General features: G+C 36.1%; 2 protein-coding genes, 1 long non-coding RNA gene and 1 other non-coding gene across 4 annotated transcripts; 1 reads left to right on the forward strand and 3 right to left on the reverse strand.

The window, feature by feature from the left end:
• Positions 1-2296: 2296 nt before the first annotated feature.
• LOC127134115 (small nucleolar RNA R71) lies at positions 2297-2403 on the reverse strand. Its single transcript, XR_007807884.1, has one exon. It is a non-coding gene; the product is annotated as a small nucleolar RNA R71 (small nucleolar RNA).
• A 10939-nt stretch (positions 2404-13342) lies between these two features.
• Positions 13343-15661, reverse strand: LOC127128328 (60S acidic ribosomal protein P0). The gene is made up of 2 exons (XM_051057585.1): positions 15477-15661; positions 13343-14225 (listed from the first exon to the last, which is right to left on the reverse strand). The coding sequence occupies exon 2, from the start codon at positions 14205-14207 to the stop codon at positions 13641-13643; it is 567 nt and encodes a 188-aa protein (XP_050913542.1). The 5' UTR covers positions 14208-14225; positions 15477-15661; the 3' UTR covers positions 13343-13640.
• An 896-nt stretch (positions 15662-16557) lies between these two features.
• On the forward strand, positions 16558-18724 carry LOC127128330 (uncharacterized). Its single transcript, XR_007805846.1, has 2 exons — positions 16558-16695; positions 17086-18724. It is a non-coding gene; the product is annotated as an uncharacterized LOC127128330 (long non-coding RNA).
• Positions 17366-20277, reverse strand: LOC127128329 (uncharacterized). Its single transcript, XM_051057586.1, has 4 exons — positions 19413-20277; positions 18861-19101; positions 17910-18027; positions 17366-17817 (listed from the first exon to the last, which is right to left on the reverse strand). Exons 1-4 carry the CDS (start codon positions 20021-20023, stop codon positions 17726-17728), a joined length of 1062 nt encoding a protein of 353 aa, XP_050913543.1. The 5' UTR covers positions 20024-20277; the 3' UTR covers positions 17366-17725.
• Positions 20278-22748: the final 2471 nt, after the last annotated feature.

Below are 22748 nucleotides of genomic sequence, written 5' to 3' on the forward strand. Positions count from 1 at the left end.
ACACTTTCGCCTTCATATTTCAATGTACTTTCTCTTCACCTCAGCTTTTACTCAATTATTTATCTCATTTTTATTATGATGAATTGTAACCTTATTATCGTCAACAATGACTCGGAGGGTAGTGTTTCTTCATCTTAAAAAATATTAATGGAGTATGAATCACATTCCTTCCCCTCTGTTAGTGGAGATTTTGGATCAGAAGTCATCCTTTTAAGTGACAATTCAAATATGGAAGGGTTGTCTGGAAAATATTGATAACGTGAAACTATACCGTTTATTTGACTCGATTCGCATGCATTTTAGTATAATTTTGTGTATGCTTTTATTGTATTATGCTAGTGTTGTTGCCTTGTTTCAGGTACTTGTCAATGCATAACTCACGTGCGAGAAAGAGATAAAGAGAAGAGAAGAAATGAAGAAAAGTTGGAGAAAAGAAGAAAAAGGCTGAAATTGCAGGTTCTGGGCCTGTGGCGTTCGTCATGGGCTTGTGGCGTTCGCCACGTCCCCCTGCCACGCCACCCCAAGTTTAAGTACCATGGCGTTCTCCATGGCCCTGCGGCGTTCGCCACACGCACGCAATGTAGTTTTTCAGCAATTGCACAAACTTGGTCAATGACTCCCCTAAAATCTCTCAACCACTTTGTCACGATTTTAGGTTAATTTCAGCTCCACTTACCAGTATAAGAAGGCAATGGAATGGAAAAAAAAACATCCAAGTTTTATCGTATAATTTTGACTCTGAGGCTTAAGCAGAAATACTTGAAAAGTGATAGTCCTTCCACATCGGGAGGCTATTGCACCGTAGTTATTAAGTTTACTTATTGATTAGATCAAGTGTGCCGACATCATTTGTATTTCCAGTTTAATATTTGTACTCAAAGAATTCTCGGCAGCTTAATCTAGTTCCTTTTATTCATCAGGTTCTTTTTATTGCCTATTTCTTTAGTTTCCACTTTCATTTGGCCTAATTGCATAATATTATTTGTATGCTTGCAAATCTGAATTTTGATCATGATTATGTTTATGTTTAATAATTATAACTGCACGATTAAGTTTCAAACCATGTATGGCTAAAGTTTTTGATATCGGTATGTAAGGACCGTCGTTCCGATGGGATTCGGTAATAATTAATGTTAATTTTTATAAGCTATTTTTCTGGATGTGGTTTCCAATTCTAATTTAAAAAGGTTTTTGCACGAGAGTGAAAAGTCATTAAGGTTATAAATCAACAGAGCGAGAGTTTGAGATTTTAACTAGATAGTGGTTTCAAGGCATTAATCCTAAACACAACGAGAGAGAAACATTTTGGCTTCTAGCCCGAGTCAATAACACGAAAGTGTGAGGCAAAGTCTTTTAATTTTATATTTCCTACTGAAAAGTGATTTACCTTATTTTATGTTAATTATTTACTTAATCCTCGAAGAATGATGTAATCTACATATCGATGCCTCCTTATTGAATATTTTTATTATATTATTATTTCTCATTTAATTTTATTTCTAGTTTCCCTTGATCTAAAAAAGAAAACAATCATTAGCCTTAGCTTTACATAGTAACTTTAGATAATGATAGTTTGGTTTTTGGTCCTTTGGGTTCGATATCTTTTTAAAACTACGGGATACAATTATACACTTGCAGTTAGACATTTCGATAGACATATTAAGTCGCGATCAAGTTTTTGGCGCCGTTGTCGGGGACCAATTAAGTCAATATCGTAACTCCATTGTTGCGCGGTATAGACTAAGGCAATTATTTTCCTTTTTACTTATTTTGGTTGCATGTCAAACACTCACTCACAACAGAATGAGTTAGAACAACCGATAGACGAAATCAAGCATTATATTAAACTAAGACGCTAAATTAGAAATACCGTTTAAAATATAACATTCCTGATCCTAATATACCTGAACCAGATATGGTTGCCCCTGTTAACCGTCCTTTAAGGGATTATGCTGCCTCATCTCAAGAGGAACCACACGGCAGCATTGCTTCCCCTGCCATCGATTGAAACGATTTCAAGTTGAAACCTTCGTTGTTACAAGCTGTACAGCAAAACCAATTCTTTGGCAACCATACGGATGACCCGAATCTCTATCTGCCAGTGTTTGTGCAATATGCAGATACAGTGAAAGCTAATGGTGTTAATCTTGAGGCGATACGATTACGTCCTTTTCCCTTTTCTTAAAGAGACAGAGCTAGAGCTTGGGTCCAGTCTTTATTGTCCGATTCCATAACTACATGGGATGAATTAAAGAAGGTCTTCTTAGCCAAATATTTCGCACCTAGTCAAACGACTATACTAAGAAGGAAAATCAACGAATTTAGGCAAAAAGACAACGAATCACTTTCCGAAGCGTGGGAGAGATATAAGGATATGCTAAGGATTTGCCCGCATCATGGGCTTGAACCATGGCTCATTATCCACACCTTCTATGGTGGTCTCATCTATAACACCAAATTAAACCTATACAATGCAGCTGGCGACGCTATAATGGATAAACCATATGAAGATGCCTATCAAATTATTGAAACTATGGCACAAAATCACTACCAGTGGGGAGGAGAGCGCACTTCTGTAGAGAAATCTCAACCAAAAGGAGGTGTGTACGAAGTCGGTGGCATAAAACACGTCAATGCTAAGGAAGACGCCCTGACTCAAAAGATTGAAAGTTTAACCATAACTCCTGCGGCCACCGTGGCTTCCGTAGCCCCAAACCGCGACTTATGTGGAGTACCTGGACACAATATTTCCGAATACCAATTACTAACAGGCATCACACCTTACCAGTTAAACTATGCTCAAGGAAACCCATACTCAAATGCTTACAATCCAGGTTGGAAAAAATATCATAATTTCTCCTATAAGAATAACAACGCCTTGTATGCTCCAAATCAACCACCTTCTGGTTACCAAAAGCCAGCTCAGGGCGCACCTCAAGCGCCTAGAAAATCCAATCTTGAGTTAATGATGGAAAACTTTTTTTCTTCTCAAACGCAACAAAATAAGGAGTTTATGAATCAAAATGCCCATACTTCAGAATTAGTGAAACAATTAGCAACTAAAGTAGATGCTTTGGCTACTCATAATAAAATGTTGGAAACCTAAACTTCTCAAATAGCCCAGCAACAAGCAACTACCGCAGCTGTAACACCCCGATTAAAATAAGAGAATTATTTAATTGAGTTAATAGTATTTTATTAATTTAATTAAATAAAGTTGAATTATTGGATTATTATTATTATTATTATTATTATTATTATAGATATTATTTATTTTAATAATAATTAAATAAATAATATAATTGGAATATGAAGAGTGGAAGGGTAAAAGTGGAATTGGGTAAAAGAGGCCAAAGGAGATAACTGAAGGTTTCCATTTTCACGTATTTTGCCTCAGAGTCAGAAAAGGGAGAAGCGCTGAAGAGAAAGAGAAGGAAGAGGAAAAGACCAAAGATTGCTCAGAGCTTCCTTCAATCCAAAGAGGTAAGGGGTCTGAACCTTATTAAACGATAATATGCGAGCAATTACATGATATAGGATTGGGTTGTTGATAAATTTGGGGAATTTAGGGAGATTGGGAAAGTTGTGGTTTTTGAGGGAAATTGTCCGATCTGTGAGTATGGTGGCGTTATATACATTGTAATCGAAGTATGTTGTGTATGTATGATTGTTAAATGTTGATATTGGGTTGTAGGCTTAGAAGCCGCGCGTCCACTGTTTCTGCGCTTAAAATCTTGTTTATGCACATAACAGCCAAATGACGTTCGCCATTATGCCTTTGGCGCTCGCCATTTGGGCCTTTTTCCAGAATAAGAGCGTTTAACGCTAAATGGCGTTCACCATTAGCCTAACGGCGTTCGCCATATCAGTTTGACAGACAGTTTTCAGAATAAGAGCGTTTAACGCTAAATGGCGTTCACCATTAGCCTAACGGCGTTCGCCATATCAGTTTGACAGACAGTTTTCAGAATAAGAGCGTTTAACGCTAAATGGCGTTCACCATTAGCCTAACGGCGTTCGCCATATCAGTTTGACAGACAGTTTTTCCAGAATAGGAGCGTTTAACGCTAATGGCGTTCACCATTAGCCTAACGGCGTTCGCCATATCAGTTTGACGGACAGCTTTCGCGTTTTAAACTCCCAGATGTGATATCGTTGTAATGTCGTTGTTGTTTTGTTGAGTTGTATGTCATGCTATTAATGATGATGATAACATGACTATATGATGTTGTTGTTGCTATGTTGATTATGATGCATGTTTGATGTGCATGCATTCATGAAAGGCCGATGCCTAGTGATGAACGGACTGAGTTCCAATGATGTTGTTGACTCCGGGCTTGTTGAGAGGCTTGGTTCCTTATGGGGAACTCGGATTCTATGGTGGTGAATCTGGGAGTAGTGATCCTGTAGTGGTCACAAAATGGGTATACCGAGTCGTGTTGAGTCATGCATGGGTGTATGCATTGCATTTGATGTGTTGTGTTGTTGATGTTCATGAGTTTGATGATTTTGATGATGATGATGAATTGTGTTGGCATATGTGAAATGTATATTTATGTTTATATTTCCGTCGTTGTATTATTATTTAATAATGTAATTCTCACCCCTTCTGCATGTGTTTATGTTCATCTATGATGAGCAATGTGCAGATAATGTGGAGTAGCTATTGTTGAGATTCGAAGAATAAGTGTAGAGTCATTCTACAGAGTCGAGTCAAATGCTCTGGTCATGTGACACCGGGGATTATGGGATTCGATAGCTGAATTATTATTTACGTTGTTTATGATGATTAATTTGTTGAGATAATGTTGAAATATTTTTATAAAAAATTATGTTGTTGTCCGCTGCGAAGTTTTAATAAAACAAATAATATGATTTATATTGTGATGAAATGAGTGTTATGTTTTTATGAAATGTAAACTCTTCTACATGTTGCACTCTGATAATATATATAAATATGTCGTTTGGGTAGAAGGGTGTTACATTAGTGGTATCAGAGCATAGTCAGTCCAGTCGAGTCATAATGTGATGTTTTCCCTGTTGGTCGATTAGTGTAAATGACACTGGTGCTACTCATTCGTTTATTTCGTATGAGTGTGCGACCAGGATTGGTGTGATTATGTCGTCCCTAGGCGGAAGTATGGTGATAGATACTCCTGCTAATGGTTCTGTGAAGACTTCTGTTGTCTGTCGAGGTTGTCATTTGACGATCTTTGAGAGAGAGTTCGTGATTGATTTGGTGTGCTTACCCTTGCACCAAATTGATATTATTCTGGGAATGAATTGGCTAGGATTCTATGGCGTGTTCATCGACTGCTATAGGAAGACGGTGCGGTTCTCTGAAGTTGGTGAGAATGATGAGGCAAGATTTCTATCTGCTAGGCAGATAGGGGATTTTGTGAAAGATGAAGCTCAGGTATTCGCTTTATTTGCGTCTCTGCAAGCGGATAAGAAAGTAGTGAGTGTAGATTTGCCTGTTGTCTGTGAATTTCAGGATGTGTTTCCGGAGGATGTAAGTGATTTACCTCCAGAACGTGAAGTCGAATTTGCCATTGACTTAGTACCAGGTACGAGTCCAGTGTCGATGTCTCCTTATAGAATGTCGGCAACTGAATTAGTTGAATTGAAGAAGCAACTTGAAGAATTGCTTGAGAAGAAGTTTGTGCGTCCAAGTGTTTCTCCTTGGGGTGCACCAGTATTGTTAGTGAAGAAGAAAGAAGGTACGATGAGGTTGTGTGTCGATTATCGGCAGTTGAATAAGGTGACTATCAAGAATCGGTATCCATTGCCGAGGATTGATGATTTGATGGACCAGTTGGTTGGAGCTCATGTTTTCAGTAAGATTGATTTGCGGTCGGGTTATCATCAGATCCGAGTGAAGTCAGATGATATTGCGAAGACTGCTTTCCGTACGAGGTATGGTCATTATGAATACACTGTGATGCCGTTCGGTGTATCTAATGCTCCAGGTGTGTTTATGGAATATATGAATCGTATATTCCATCCGTACCTTGATGATTTTGTTGTGGTGTTCATAGATGATATATTGATATATTCTAAGACGGAAGAAGAGCATGCAGGACATCTGAGAATTGTTTTGCAGGTGTTAAGAGAAAAGAAATTATATGCAAAGTTATCTAAATGTGAGTTCTGGTTGAAGGAAGTGAGTTTCCTTGGCCATGTGATTTCGAGTGGTGGGATCTCTGTTGATCCTGCTAAAGTTGATGCTGTATTACAGTGGGAGACTCCGAAGTCTGCTACTGAGATACGCAGTTTTCTGGGGTTAGCTGGTTATTATCGCAGATTTATTGAGGGCTTCTCTAAGTTGGCATTGCCGTTGACGCAGTTGACTAAGAAGGGTCAAGTGTATGTGTGGGATGCAGCTTGTGAAGCGAGTTTTGTTGAGTTGAAGAAGCGGTTGACCAGTGCTCCAGTGTTGATCTTGCCTAATCCTGGTGAGTCCTTCGTTGTTTATTGTGATGCTTCTTTGATGGGTCTTGGTGGTGTTTTGATGCAGAATGGTAAAGTTGTAGCTTATGCTTCTAGACAGTTGAAAGTTCATGAGAGGAATTATCCTACGCATGATCTAGAACTTGCAGCTGTTGTATTTGTGTTGAAAATGTGGAGGCATTATCTGTATGGTTCCAGATTCGAAGTGTTCAGTGATCACAAGAGTCTGAAGTATCTGTTTGATCAGAAAGAGTTAAATATGAGGCAGAGAAGGTGGTTAGAATTACTGAAGGATTTTGACTTCGAATTGAGTTATCATCCCGGTAAGGCTAATGTAGTTGCAGATGCGCTGAGTAGAAAGTCTCTACATATGTCTATGATGATGGTTCGGGAGCTTGAGTTAATTGAACAGTTCCGTGATATGAGTTTGGGTTGTGAAGTTTCCGCTGATAGTGTAAAGTTGGGTATGCTGAAGTTGACTAGTGAAATTCTGGAAGATATTCGGAATGGTCAGCAAGTTGATGTCGCTCTAGTTGATCATATTACTATGGTTAACCAGGGTAATGGTGGTAATTTTGAGATTGATGAGAATGGCATCCTGCGATTTAAAGGTAGAGTTTGTGTTCCTGAGGTGTCTGAATTGAAAAAGAGTATTCTTGAAGAGGGCCATAGGAGTGGATTGAGTATCCATCCAGGTGCAACTAAAATGTATCAAGATTTGAAGAAGTTGTTTTGGTGGGCTGGTATGAAAAGAGATGTTGCTAAGTTTGTGTATGCCTATTTGACTTGTCAGAAGTCAAAGATTGAACATCAGAAACCGGCAGGTATGATGCAACCTTTGAAGATTCCTGAATGGAAGTGGGATAGCATTTCCATGGATTTTGTGACGGGATTGCCGAGGACGGTGAAAGGTAATGATTCTATTTGGGTGATTGTGGATCGATTGACTAAGTCGGCGCATTTCTTGCCGATGAAGATTAATCACTCTTTAGAGAAGTTGGCAGAGTTGTATATTGAGGAGATAGTGAGGCTGCATGGTATTCCATCCAGTATTGTGTCTGATAGAGATCCCAGATTTACTTCTAGATTTTGGGAAAGTTTGCAGAAAGCGTTGGGGACTAAGTTGAGGTTGAGTTCAGCTTATCATCCTCAGACTGATGGTCAGACTGAAAGAACTATCCAATCCTTGGAGGATTTGTTGAGAGCTTGTGTGTTGGAGCAGAGTGGTTCTTGGGATAGTTATTTGCCGTTGGTGGAGTTTACTTATAATAATAGTTTTCATGCTAGTATCGGTATGGCTCCATATGAAGCATTGTATGGTAGGAGGTGTAGAACTCCATTGTGTTGGTATGAATCAGGTGAGAGTGTTGTACTCGGACCTGAGATTGTGCAGCAGACGACTGAAAGGGTTAAGATGATTCAGGAGAAAATGAAGATTTCTCAGAGTCGTCAGAAGAGTTATCATGATAAGAGGAGGAAGGCACTTGAGTTCTAAGAGGGAGATCATGTGTTCTTGAGAGTTACTCCGACGACAGGTGTGGGTAGAGCTTTAAAGTCTAAAAAGCTTACTCCGAGGTTTGTGGGTCCGTATCAGATTTTGAAGAGGGTTGGGGAAGTGGCGTATCGGATAGCTTTACCGCCGTCGCTTTCTAATCTGCATGACGTGTTTCATGTATCTCAGTTAAGAAAGTATATTGCGGATCCGTCGCATGTTGTTCAGTTGGATGATATCCAGGTGAGGGATAATTTGACCGTTGAGGTGTTGCCAATTCGGATAGATGACCGAGAAGAGAAGACCCTGAGAGGTAAGAAAATTGCTCTAGTGAAAGTTGTTTGGGGAGGTCCAGCTGGTGAGAGCTTGACTTGGGAGCGTGAAGATCAGATGAAGGAGTCGTATCCGGCTCTATTTGCTTGAGGTATGTTTTCGAGGACGAAAACTTCTAAAGTGGGGGAGAGTTGTAACACCCCGATTAAAATAAGAGAATTATTTAATTGAGTTAATAGTATTTTATTAATTTAATTAAATAAAGTTGAATTATTGGATTATTATTATTATTATTATTATTATTATAGATATTATTTATTTTAATAATAATTAAATAAATAATATAATTGGAATATGAAGAGTGGAAGGGTAAAAGTGGAATTGGGTAAAAGAGGCCAAAGGAGATAACTGAAGGTTTCCATTTTCACGTATTTTGCCTCAGAGTCAGAAAAGGGAGAAGCGCTGAAGAGAAAGAGAAGGAAGAGGAAAAGACCAAAGATTGCTCAGAGCTTCCTTCAATCCAAAGAGGTAAGGGGTCTGAACCTTATTAAACGATAATATGCGAGCAATTACATGATATAGGATTGGGTTGTTGATAAATTTGGGGAATTTAGGGAGATTGGGAAAGTTGTGGTTTTTGAGGGAAATTGTCCGATCTGTGAGTATGGTGGCGTTATATACATTGTAATCGAAGTATGTTGTGTATGTATGATTGTTAAATGTTGATATTGGGTTGTAGGCTTAGAAGCCGCGCGTCCACTGTTTCTGCGCTTAAAATCTTGTTTATGCACATAACAGCCAAATGACGTTCGCCATTATGCCTTTGGCGCTCGCCATTTGGGCCTTTTTCCAGAATAAGAGCGTTTAACGCTAAATGGCGTTCACCATTAGCCTAACGGCGTTCGCCATATCAGTTTGACAGACAGTTTTCAGAATAAGAGCGTTTAACGCTAAATGGCGTTCACCATTAGCCTAACGGCGTTCGCCATATCAGTTTGACAGACAGTTTTCAGAATAAGAGCGTTTAACGCTAAATGGCGTTCACCATTAGCCTAACGGCGTTCGCCATATCAGTTTGACAGACAGTTTTTCCAGAATAGGAGCGTTTAACGCTAATGGCGTTCACCATTAGCCTAACGGCGTTCGCCATATCAGTTTGACGGACAGCTTTCGCGTTTTAAACTCCCAGATGTGATATCGTTGTAATGTCGTTGTTGTTTTGTTGAGTTGTATGTCATGCTATTAATGATGATGATAACATGACTATATGATGTTGTTGTTGCTATGTTGATTATGATGCATGTTTGATGTGCATGCATTCATGAAAGGCCGATGCCTAGTGATGAACGGACTGAGTTCCAATGATGTTGTTGACTCCGGGCTTGTTGAGAGGCTTGGTTCCTTATGGGGAACTCGGATTCTATGGTGGTGAATCTGGGAGTAGTGATCCTGTAGTGGTCACAAAATGGGTATACCGAGTCGTGTTGAGTCATGCATGGGTGTATGCATTGCATTTGATGTGTTGTGTTGTTGATGTTCATGAGTTTGATGATTTTGATGATGATGATGAATTGTGTTGGCATATGTGAAATGTATATTTATGTTTATATTTCCGTCGTTGTATTATTATTTAATAATGTAATTCTCACCCCTTCTGCATGTGTTTATGTTCATCTATGATGAGCAATGTGCAGATAATGTGGAGTAGCTATTGTTGAGATTCGAAGAATAAGTGTAGAGTCATTCTACAGAGTCGAGTCAAATGCTCTGGTCATGTGACACCGGGGATTATGGGATTCGATAGCTGAATTATTATTTACGTTGTTTATGATGATTAATTTGTTGAGATAATGTTGAAATATTTTTATAAAAAATTATGTTGTTGTCCGCTGCGAAGTTTTAATAAAACAAATAATATGATTTATATTGTGATGAAATGAGTGTTATGTTTTTATGAAATGTAAACTCTTCTACATGTTGCACTCTGATAATATATATAAATATGTCGTTTGGGTAGAAGGGTGTTACATTAGCCCCAGCTAGAGCCTTCTCTGGTCAACCACAACCTAACTTGAAGGGTTAAGCTAATGCTATCACATTGCAAAGTGGGACAGAGTTAGACGGACCCGTTGATCCCAGAACACAAATTCCTCCGATGGCTCAGAAAAATTACCAACCTGATAAACCAGAGGAAAAAGATGGAATCAAATAAGAAGTTGAGAAGGCGAAGCCATACATGCCTTCACCACCATATAAGTCAACAATCCCTTACCCTAAAAGACTAGCTAAATCGAAAACCGAAGGACAATTCAAGAAATTCATTGAACTCTTGAAATAAATTAATATTACCATCCCTTTCACCAAAGTCATTACACATATGCCCTCATATGCTAAGTTCCTAAAAGAAAACTTATCTAACAAGAAGAAACTTGAGGACGATGAGACAATGACACTTAATACAGAGTGTAATGATATCATTCAAAATAACATGCCACCTAAACTAAAAGATCCTGGCAGTTTTTCCATAGGAATGCTAGATAACATTCCTGTCCAAGTCGGTCAATTCTTTATCCCTACCGATTTCATAATAATGGACATCAGAAGATTCTAACATCCCAATTATTTTAGGAAGATCCTTCCTAGCCACTGCCTGTGCCATTATAGATGTCAAAGGAGGAAAAATGACTTTCGAAGTGGGAGAGGAGAAAATTGAATTCATTTTATCGCAATTTCTAAAAGCACCTGCCATAGACGACACATGTTGTTTCATGGACATCATTGATGAGTACATAAAAGAAATAAAAATGGAACCATCCGAGGATACTGAAATCCTAAAAATCCCAACACCATCCATTCTTGAGGATGACCAATGGAAAGAACCATACGTAGATGACATTCTAAGGGAATGTCTAGCACTAACTCTAAATTATATGTCATACCTGAAGAAACCATTTATAGAACTTAAAAATCTGAGGTATGAATTCCTAGACACAGAGCTTGAGCAACCGAAAAATTATGTTACTGAACTTGGTATTGTTCTTAACATTATGGATTCCATTGATTTCTATTGTAAAAACAATGATGTAATTTTACAAGTTAAGGAGCCTAGATCTTAACAATAATTCAAACACATACATAGACATTTTCACCTCATTCGAGAGATAATTGAAAAAGGGGATGTAAAAATATACAAAGTACCAACACTTGACAATGCTGTTGACTCACTCACAAAACCCCTTAATATGCATAAGGATGACAACTATACTAGATCTATGGATATTAGGTATATGTCTGATTAGCTAGTACTAGTGAGAGATTGTTGGTATAATCCCTAGGGGTCAATAATTTTATAATTGAACGTAAAACTTGTTTAATGTTAATTATTTATAATAAAATAATTTTCTTATTATGTTTGTTTTCAAAGTAATAACAGTTGATCTATTTAATTGAGCATGAATTATAACTTAAATGTGATACCACATTAAATATAAAGACATCATTTAAAGTATATGTAGTCAAATTTTACGTCAAATTCAACAACAGTAATGCATATAAACTATTATATAAGCAGAGTGATGACAACATCTCACATGTCATGAATACAAGATGTCAAGGAATCACATAAATATAAATATTATGAGTAATATTTATATGGGTTGACACACCTTGACAATACTAAATAATATGTAATGTAATTGACATGATTTATTCTCATAATAATAATGATGTATGTCACTCTTTACCTGAAATTATTATGGTCCCTACATCAGAAAGTGATCACTTTAGTGTCGCCAAACATTGCATGTAACAACACAGTTATAAAGTTGGTTAATTGGACACTTAACTCAACTAGTCGCGTGGAGAAACATGAGTGACCTATATAAGATGTTTCCTTCCTATATATGCAAGATTAATATCTACGGACCCATCGATCGAGTATGACTTTAAATGTCTATGCTAAAATTAGTCAATATGTATACATAAATATCAACAAAAAATATTATTGAACTATACAAATGTGGAAAAAAACAGTGTTTCCTTCAAAAGATTTCGTTTGTTTACACCTTCCTAGCAGTAGCAGAGCAGTATAGACGAAAGACTATTGCAACAAAAAATTTGTGTAGACGGAATATGAGTTTTGTCTCATATTTGAGGCTCCATTAATTCGATTTAATCATTTTTGGAGTTTACTACATGATCATGCGACTGCAATATTGTGGTATCTTAAAAGACTGGTTTTTAAGGACCTACTTTATCACTTATAAAGTAGAAAACTTTTAACATTTTTGTTTTGTTTGATTTATTAACTCAAGCAAATTTAGGACGACGATATTTATAATATGAGAATGGATTTATATCATTACAGAAAAGTCCTTGTCCTAGAGCATGGAACAAAATAATTGATATTTTTCTGCTACAATAGAAGTTTGAGAAAATGTATAAAATGAGCATGAAACCTATGCTGGAAATTCATCAGATAAGTAGTTGTATTTGATTTTATGTTTGTATCTTGATGACATGTTGGTAATCATGAGACTGAAATTTATAGATTAAAGGGATGTATGATAAAAGAATTTGAAATATTCATATTTGGAGTTTTGTCATACTACTTAAGAATGAAATTTGCTGACACAGAAATGATCAAAAGAAATATGTTGAAGAAGTTGTAAGGAGACTCATCATGTTCAATTGTAATCATGTTGCAACACCAATTGAAACAAGTTTGAAGATTGTAAATGATAGTGTTGAGAAACTAGTTGCATCTCTAAGGTACTTGTGACATATAAAACTTGACATAATCAACTTGCTAAAACATTTCAATAACATTTACAGTGGCTGTGATAGCAGAGGCAAGAACATTTCAGATCATATTGACACTTGCTAAAACATTTAAATAATGACACTTGCACAAAAACTTTACCTTCTTAAAGGATGCAACAAGCTGTGATGACAGTGGCTGTGTTGAGCAAAATAGTTCCTTGGAACAATAGGTATCCCAACATGTTCAACGATTTGATTTGATTTGATCCTAGCACAAGAAGACCATAATACTAGGTGGCCGATTTAATCCCGAATATCATAATCAGATTTAAAGTGGCATACAGATCAAAAGCTAAAGCCAAAGACTAGATTAAAACAATATATTTTTGAGAAACAATAAACATGAGGGGATCTATTCCCACTGACATACATATCCCTATCATTGTCTAAACATAGGATAAAATTTATTAGTAAACTAGAACTCCTTATAATAGAATTCCTAAACAATGTCATTTCCATGCTCCATCATTTCCTAAAAAAGAAGAATTTAACAATAAAAAGTTTGAAAGGAAAGAGAACCAGGGAGGAAGATCAATCTCGTGATAGGAATCCCTTAATGGAATTAGAAATCATATGGGATCAAAATCAAAATCTTCCATCTGCATCACAAATTACCAGCCAAAAGAAGAAATGGAGACCATATACTTGTCGCCAAGAGCTGTCTCGATCTCGACAAGTAACAGTGTTGAGGTGGCGAGAATTTTGAGCTTACAAGAAAAGGCTCGGAAGCTTGAGATGATTGTTGGTTACAACACGTGAGGCCCAATGGCAATTGTCCGGTTTGCATATAGGAACAAGTTTTGTACGAGTCATATGACCTATACTTAGGGCACATGAGAATAGGATTAACAACCTTGAGCTTGGCAATCCGTTCACTAACATCCCTCAAGTCACCTTTGGTAAAGATCAAGGCAACATTCCCCACAAGGAGTGGAACAAGATTAAGGAAAGCGTTGTTGTTCCCAGTTTTCTCCGCTTCTTGGATAATAGAGCGTTTCATCAATGAGTTCTTCCCCATCACTACCACTGAATCTTCGTGCAGTGTCCTTCTTATACCCTGAAGCTGGTTTGATCCAACATTGTCAGCTGAAACCACCAAAACTTGAGTGTACTCTCGAAGAAGTTTTCCCATCTTCGCATCGTAAGCTGCCTTCGCTACCTTCCCAGCCATTGTTCCTGATCCAAACCTCTGAACCGATCAAACCAGTTAGTAACAGATTAAAACAATATTAGAATTAAAAGTATATAACCAAAATAAAGCTGCCAGAAGCATTTTTTAAAGAAAATAAAACAAACAGAAAAAATCACGGTGCTTCACACACTTGAACATGAATGCAACACTACAGTTATTAAATCTACTCATACAACACTCTTCGTTCACTAACTAACTATTATATAAAAACCACATCATTTAAATTAGTAATGCGTTAAATAGAAAACAACGTATGTGACAAAATTTTCTAAAAACATGTCAAGGTAAAGAAAACTCTCCTCATACGCAGGCAGCCCAGGTAATTCAGTCTTATCTGCATGTAGTCTAAATGTTTCTATTTAGCAGGCATGGTTATTGGCAATAATCTTGAAAGTTGAAACTATAATATCCACTGTTATCAAATAGTGGCACCGCTATGGCGGATATACATGTCACTTTTTGGACTCGTCATAATGGTAAATATCGGCCGATATTATAGGTTTTTCCGCCATAATCTGCTATAACAGCATTGCGAAGCGGTCGGTATGGCGGGATTTTGGCTTTCCACCATCGACAACTATGATAATATTACAATACCGAAAGAAAGAACTATATACCAGCTACCTAAAAATCAAAAACCCATTAACTAATTAATTAATTAACTAATAAAAATGATACAAAACTAAGAATGGCATTGATATGTCTCTTAACTAAAAAAGAATATTATCAACCAAGCACTTGGACTCGAGTGGTAAACGAGCTCCTGCTAAGGAACGAAGGTTTGGGGAATACCGAGTTCGTTTCTTGGTGGGAACAATGCTTGGCCAGGCCTCGTACCTCTCAGGCCGAACTCTGGATTACTGGGACCCCTTTCCCCCGGGAACCAGAGGGTCAAAACCAAAAAAAACATGATCAAAAGAACTAATAATACAAACAAACTAAGCAAGTAAACGTTTTTTTAGTAAACTAATCTTAATTCGATGCAAATTATGAAAAAACACCCACTGTGGCATTTTAGCAAACACATAGTGTGCACAATTGAACTAAAAATATAACAACATCTAAATTCTCCCACTTATTCCCCAATCTGAGAAGAACAAAATAAAGTAAATTTGAAATGCACACAACAACAATCTACATAACATCAACATTATATCGATCAATTATAATTCATAGTAAAAAGATACTTATAACAAAAAAAAACTATTCTGCTAAATTGGTATAGTCTTAAGGAAAGATCTTTCTTACACGTTGGAGAAAACTTTTTGAGATGATACTTGTTGAAGCGTGAAGATGAGAGAGAGTAGATGGAGATGAATCGAAGTTGTATTGGTGAGAGAGATGGAAGAGAAAAACAAAAAAGTGAATTTAGACGGAAGAACAGAAGATGAGAGTGTTAGAGAAGTTCGGTCGAAATGGGTTGGGTTTGTTAAACCACTCGGTTCGAACCGGCCCAAAAGAGGATCTTTTATATATATATATATATATATATATATATATATATATATATATATATATATATATATATATATATATATTCAATTTTAAAATTTTACATATGTATTACGGTTTAAAATGAAGACTTCTTTTAAGTGACATGGTTACTGATTATTATAAATATTTACGATGGAAGTTATTTGTTGAAGACAATACATTCAAAAAAAGAGATAATGCAATGTTATTTTCTAATTTGTTTTCTCTTTTCTTATCTATCGCACATTTTTTCTTTTTCTTGTTATCTTTATTTTCATTTTAAATTTACTAATAAAAGAAATGAAAAGTGAAGAGATTTGTGATCTACTTAAAAAAAAATACATAAATATGATTTGTGTCTTATTAAATGGTCATTTTTACCTCCAAATCTTTTAATTTTTATTTTGCTTCTAGTTTTAAGATTTCTTCAGCTTTCTTGAAATATATCCTTGTTGTTGATCTTCTTAGTCCTTCGATTATTTCATTAATAACTTTAATAATTAAGTCATCATCAATCAGGCTATAGTGTCTTTACTATTTGTTTTTGTTTTTTTTAAATTAAATTAAATTAATGAATACCAAAATCATATTTTTATAATTTGGAACAAATGGTCTCTAAATTTGCATGTTGGAAGTGTTTTTCTTTTAAGTTTCAGGTGTTTATAGTTATTTTCCTTTTACTATTTAACTCATTTTATTTTCTCTTAAAACAATTTATTAATTAATAATTTTTTGTGGTTTAAAAATTAAAAAAATAAATTTTAAAAAATGATATTTTCCTTTGTATTTTTCCGGTCTTTGCTTACACGCTAAGCATTGTGTAACTATAAAAGCTTACATTATGTATCAATTGAGTGAATAAAATATAGTGATATCATTCTTATGGTGAAGTTGTTAATGGAGGTAGCTGTTTATGCTTCTTGTCCAGATCAAATCAGGTTATGCTAACTTGATGATGCTTCTAGAGTTTCAACTCACCTGTTAGTTCCTCATGGTAAGAACGTTTTTTAGCTACTTTTATTCTTCTTGTCAATTCTCCATTTCTCTTTCTTATCATATAAAATACTTAGAGAATAGTGTAGTTATTCAATAACAATTTTCGTAAATTATATCTATCATCTTCCTTATGTTTAATATTAGAGTCTATATAATTGTATACCAAGTTAGAAAATCCACGTTGTGAAAGTATTTTAGATTTTTATAGAATTCGATCCAACTAAAATGTTAGAAGTAATTTTAATAGTGAGATTAGAAGAATTGTGTTTGTTTAAATAATTTAATAAATCTATAATTTGTAGAAGCCACCACACCCAAATTTTGAGTTGACTTTTTTTAAATTGTGTTGAAGTGTTGTGTTAATCTGTTGCTTGTAATTTGTTCGTAGTTGATCGACGCGACTGTCTTTTATCGAATAAAATTTGACTGAGTGAATTGAGAAGCTTTGTTGAAAAATTATCTCAACGAAACATGCACTCAGTATTGAAAACTTGTTAACAAAACAAGATCTCAACCAAGCTATGCCATTCTGAGCTTCCTTCCTGAAACAGGTGTAAAAACCTTCTGGAAACTTAATTTACAAAAATGACTATCGAAAGGAGTAACCTAAAAGTATCACGTTACCGGTGGAAATTGAATAACATCAGGTTTTGAAATGCAACGTCAAATGACCAGAAAATAAGCCACTTCATTACAGTGACGAAATCCACAGAGATACAAGAACTCTTCAATTTGAAGAACACACTACCTAAATGGCACAAAATCCTCTCTAATCAACTCAATAACATGAACAACAAAACAGAGGCCGGTGACAATACCTGCTTGTCAAATGTCAAGAGTCAAAGATGATTGAATCTAAATGTCAGTAACAAAATAAATGCAACAAAATGAGATACTCTTCAGGACCAAATCTAGTCTTGGGAGAACCAGATTGTTGCTGCCGAACATTTCTAAAGGGGCCATAAATATGTTGGAGAAACTCTAATTCTACTCAATCTCTACTCCACAAAATTGCAGGCTAAAAAGCCTCACAGTACCACAGCAACCTTTTCTTGTGAAACATAGGCAGAAGGATGGGCGATCAAGGGCTCATAGTGGTCAGCTCCAGCACCACACCAACCTGAATGCGAAAAATTGGTTACATAGCTCTTCTCACTGAAGCATTACAAACTTAAAAAAAGGTACGAGACCAGATAAATTATTTTCTGTTACCTGTTCCTTTCATGAAAAGGAAAAAGGGAAGTTCTGCAATTTCGCTCCTTGGACGATGCGGAAGGAAAAACACACAATTTTCTTCATCAACCATGGCATCTGAACCATGCGCTTGCACCTGAAAATGATAAAATAATTTCAGATGGAAGCTTGCTGAGACAATTACACACAAATAAAACAGCAGAGACAAATACTGAATTTTGTATAAGAATCTGGATCATATTGTCAAACCTTCACCACAAGCAATAATAACTATAACAGGATAACTCACAGCAAATGCCCCTTATCCAGAATGAGGAATTTGGATCATATCATCAAATCTTCACCATGATACAAGCAATAATAACTACAACAGGATAACTCACAGCAAATGCCCATTATCCGGAATGGGGAATACAAGAAACTTCAATCCTCACAAAAGAATTCCCCCTTACAAAGTGTCGCAAACAACTATTTCATGTCATAATAAAACCCATTGGAGAAGTATGAGATTCAACAAGCCAGCCACAAATGGTCGTCATTCCAACACAGTACTATACTTGATTAGTGTTCTACAAACAAATAACTGAATGTATTACACAAGTATATCTGAATTGCCGTTTGCAACCGAAGGTCAGGACTCAGAACATCAATCCAGTTAATAATACTCAGAGAGTATCATGGACTGATTCATTTAGTGGCTGGCTCAACAGGTCTCCCATTAACTTTCCAAATTAATTCACAGATTATGATTAAAATACCTTTATTCTCTTATGACAACTAGCAGGAATATGAAAGGATTCTTGGCAAATAATGATAATATTTGTTTCAAAGAATTATCCTGGTCCTTTTAAAAGCCAACCATTCCATTGAAATTAGACAACTCGTGCAACATGTTAATGGAAAAAAAATACAGGACAGACATGAGAATGCAACTTCCATGTCTCCATTGAAGGTTCATTCATTTCTTACCACATATATCTCGCGCTTGAACTCTGTAGCAAGACATTCAATTGCAATATCATCACCAAAAGCTGCAGCTCGACCCTCCCTATTCTCATCAACAGATAATAAACCCTCCTCAGTATATTGCAAAGTGATGATATCATAATCATCATCAGGAGAACCAGATATCAACATGTATTTGGCCCATGTTGGACCATCAATCACCGGAATGCATCTCTCTTTGTAAATAGATTCCGCCGCCATTTCTCTTCAATCAAGAAAAAAACACATTAAAGAAAACAGCTAAAACAATACGCAATAAACATCAATAAGAAATTTCATGCTTCTCAAACCAAAATATGATCAAGAAAACCTTCTTCATGACACAATCGTAGTTGTCAAATTTCAGATCTAACAAACAATGTAAACTTCTAGACCTAATTTTTCAACAATTTTGAAACCCTAGAAATTGAACAACCCTCTATTATGAAAATTCTATCCATGAATCAATGAATCTTTGAGCTAATCGATTTGATTCGAAAGAAAAGACAAGATTCACGGCAAAGAACCACGCAATACCTTTGCATGCCGAGGTGGATGAGTTCATTGATAGCAGAATCAAGAGAAAACCGATCCTCCTTCTTGGCCAACAATTTCACTTCCTGAACAACATGAATACCCCAACCAAATCTCAGATCCGGCGAATACATATGCCGAATCGCGTCATCGATCGCTTCTCCCTCCTCAAAACTCACAGATCCAAAATCTTCCAAGAACCTCGTCACCGTCCGCCGTCTCAGTTCCCGTGAATCAACATCTTCAACCGCCATCGCCTTCTGCGACGCCGTGAAAAGACAGTTTCCGTCGGAAGAAACCTCGCCGCCGTGAGATAAACGGAAGACGACGGATCTGAGATCTGACGAATCCTCCGTCTCCGGAGGCTTCCAAAGAACGCCCTTAGCGTGAAGCCTCTGGAGGTGACGCCTCTGCGCCTCCTCCAACCCGACAACGTCCTCCCAGCCGCCGCCGGTGAAAGCTTCGTTCGCAAGATTCATCGGAACGACGAGATCTACGGCTCCGATGGCTTCCATTGAAGCCGACGATTTGGAATCGATCCATGGAAGTGCCGCCGCCGGCGAACCTTGAAACGGTTCAGCGGCGGTGGTGGAATCACATAGTAACTTACCCATTGTCACAATAATGAATGTATGTATGGATTTTTCTTTCTCCTTTTTTAGATTTTTTCAATGAAGAAAGAATTTCGGTTTATTCAATGGAGAAGAATTGCAGAAGAGATAGAATGAGAGACGGAAGAGGAGAGAGAGAGAAAGAAAGAGAGAGAGAGTGTTAACGGATAGATGGACGGAGCGGGAGAATAAGACACGTGGATAAATCCGAACGTTAACGGTATCATTTGCGACTTTCGCTTCGTACACACACACACTATTCAATTCATATAATAGTCAATAATTTATTACTAACCATTGAAAGAAAATTTATTAATGAATATTAATGAACCAAAATATTAAAATGTATTTATAATAATAATTTTATCCAAATATTATTACTTTTACATATTCTCTCTAGAACTATTGATATCATAAAAAATTATATTTTCCATGTTAGTATTTTAGTAAATAAAAGGAATTATTATTTGAATATCAAGAAGTTAATCAAAAAAATAGGTAAAAGACCTAAAGAAGACAAGGAAAAAATCACTATGAATATATCATCCACTAACAATATTAATCCTTTTGTGTCATATTTTTGGAAAATCATGATCTTTATTATCACTCAATCTTAATTTATTATCGTCATCTTCAAATATAGAGGGAATAGTTATAAAGAGATAATTAGTTCATCGATGGACCAACTCTAAAGTAACTTAGATTCCAACTCCATTCTCTAATTACAATATTTTAACATTCAAAGTAGTATCCTCATTCATATTATCTAAGATCCAAATTGAAGAAAAGATGTTCTTTCATTGAAGTCAATAGTCAATTTCGTCTCGTCCTTAGAGTAACACTTAATTTCTTTTTAATCTTATCACATATCTTTGCTAGTGATTCCACTATATTTTTTTATTTCTTTCATACTTATTAATGAACACACGACACCATAAATCACTAGAAAAAGTCAATAAATATTAAAGAGTTTTAACCAATATAAATCATTCATTAACTATATTTAGTTTATGCTTAAGCCACAAAGGTTCTTAGACATTCAATAAATCTTCCAACTTATATGTTAAATCTTGTGGGTCATCTATGTGGCTCCCTAGATAAACACTCTTTTAAGTTTTTCCAACTCATTAAAAATAGTTATAGGGATTTTGACGTGCTACATATTAAATTAAGGGATAAAATTTAACAGCGATTTACACAACGTAATTCTATCAATAAAGCTCAAGCGCTTATGTTTTCAATCACTCAGTCGCCTTTGCACCTTCCTAGTGATTTGCTGAAATATGTTTCTAGAGCTTCTACCATGGATAATGTGTGCCCCAAAATAATTTCTCAAGTTTGGGGCTTCTCTAAAACATGTATGTTGCACGATCTCCTATCGAAGTTGGGCATTTACGTTGGTTAAGAAATAAATTAAAGTCTTCTTAGAATTAATCTTTTGGAAGGAGACTTGACAAAATTGATCAAGACAGTGCTTGATGTAATAAGATTGTCATAAGGTGGCATTTGCAAAAAGGAGAGTGTCATCTAAAACTAGAAGATGAAAGACCTAAGGTCTTCCCATTCCCTCACAAATAGGCTTCCAATAACCTGTATCAACCTTATTAACAATAATATGCGACAACAAATGTATATTAAAGGTGACAAGAAACACAAGAAATGGGGGTTTGAATTGGATTTCCAAGATCAAAACTTTTTGTACCCAAAACACTCAAAGATAGAACAAGAACAAAAATAAATGAACGCGGTTATTTTTATCCAGGTTCACTGTTAACTAAGTTACTACAGTCCACCCGCCAAGGTGATTTCGCCTTATACACAAGGACTTAGTCCACTATAATCAACTCATTACAGACACACACAAACTAACTATTAATGTCTTCTTAAGTATTTCTGACTATACCCTAGTCACTCAAGGAATACAAACTCAATCAATGAGATTAGAAGAAATGTGTTTATAAGATTGCTTCTAAGAAAGCAGATTACACAAATTCCAGTATAATGAATTTATCACACAAAAATGAACAAAAGCTATATGTGTGTTTTCTTTTCTCTATACACAAGAATAATATTCAGTTCAACAAAAGCGTTGTGTGTAGTAACGTGGATTGGCTTTCAATTAGCTTCGTGAAAATTAGCAGCTTGTTCATTCTTCCAAGTCTCATTTATATAGGCAATGAAAAGATTCGTTGGAGGGTAGAGTTGGAATACCAAAATGCATATGTATCCTTGCATAACGGTTTTCAAAATGGGAGGCAAAATTGTACACTAGTACAATTCTTAGCCCACAAAATCAGGGTAGTGGAAGGAATATTTGATCTTGTACCGTGTATTATTTTCCTTATGTAAAACCTTGATCTTATCTTCTAATCATCAGAGGCTTCTGAATGAATGTTGTTGAAGCATGTTTAGAAGGATAAAGAATCTGGTTGAGAGAAACTTCAGAACCTTGGTCTTCAGAGTCTTGATACAGTTCCTCAGAACCTGGTCTTTAGAGTCTTCAGAACTTGGTATTTAGAGTCTTTAGAGCTTGAGAAAGCAGAATCTTGATAGCTTGACAAATCCTCAGAGGCTCTTCTATCAGAGTCACGGTCAGAAGCTTTAGCACAAACGTTCATCAAAATTTTTGTCTAAGAGCGTCCCAGAACTTGACATAATCTTGTAAAGCGCACTTTTGTATTTCTTCAGAGTCAAAGTATGTTGAGTCCAAAATCTAATGGTGTCACAC

Source organism: Lathyrus oleraceus, chromosome 3, assembly GCF_024323335.1.
Source record: "Lathyrus oleraceus cultivar Zhongwan6 chromosome 3, CAAS_Psat_ZW6_1.0, whole genome shotgun sequence".
Taxonomy (NCBI): domain Eukaryota; kingdom Viridiplantae; phylum Streptophyta; class Magnoliopsida; order Fabales; family Fabaceae; genus Lathyrus; species Lathyrus oleraceus.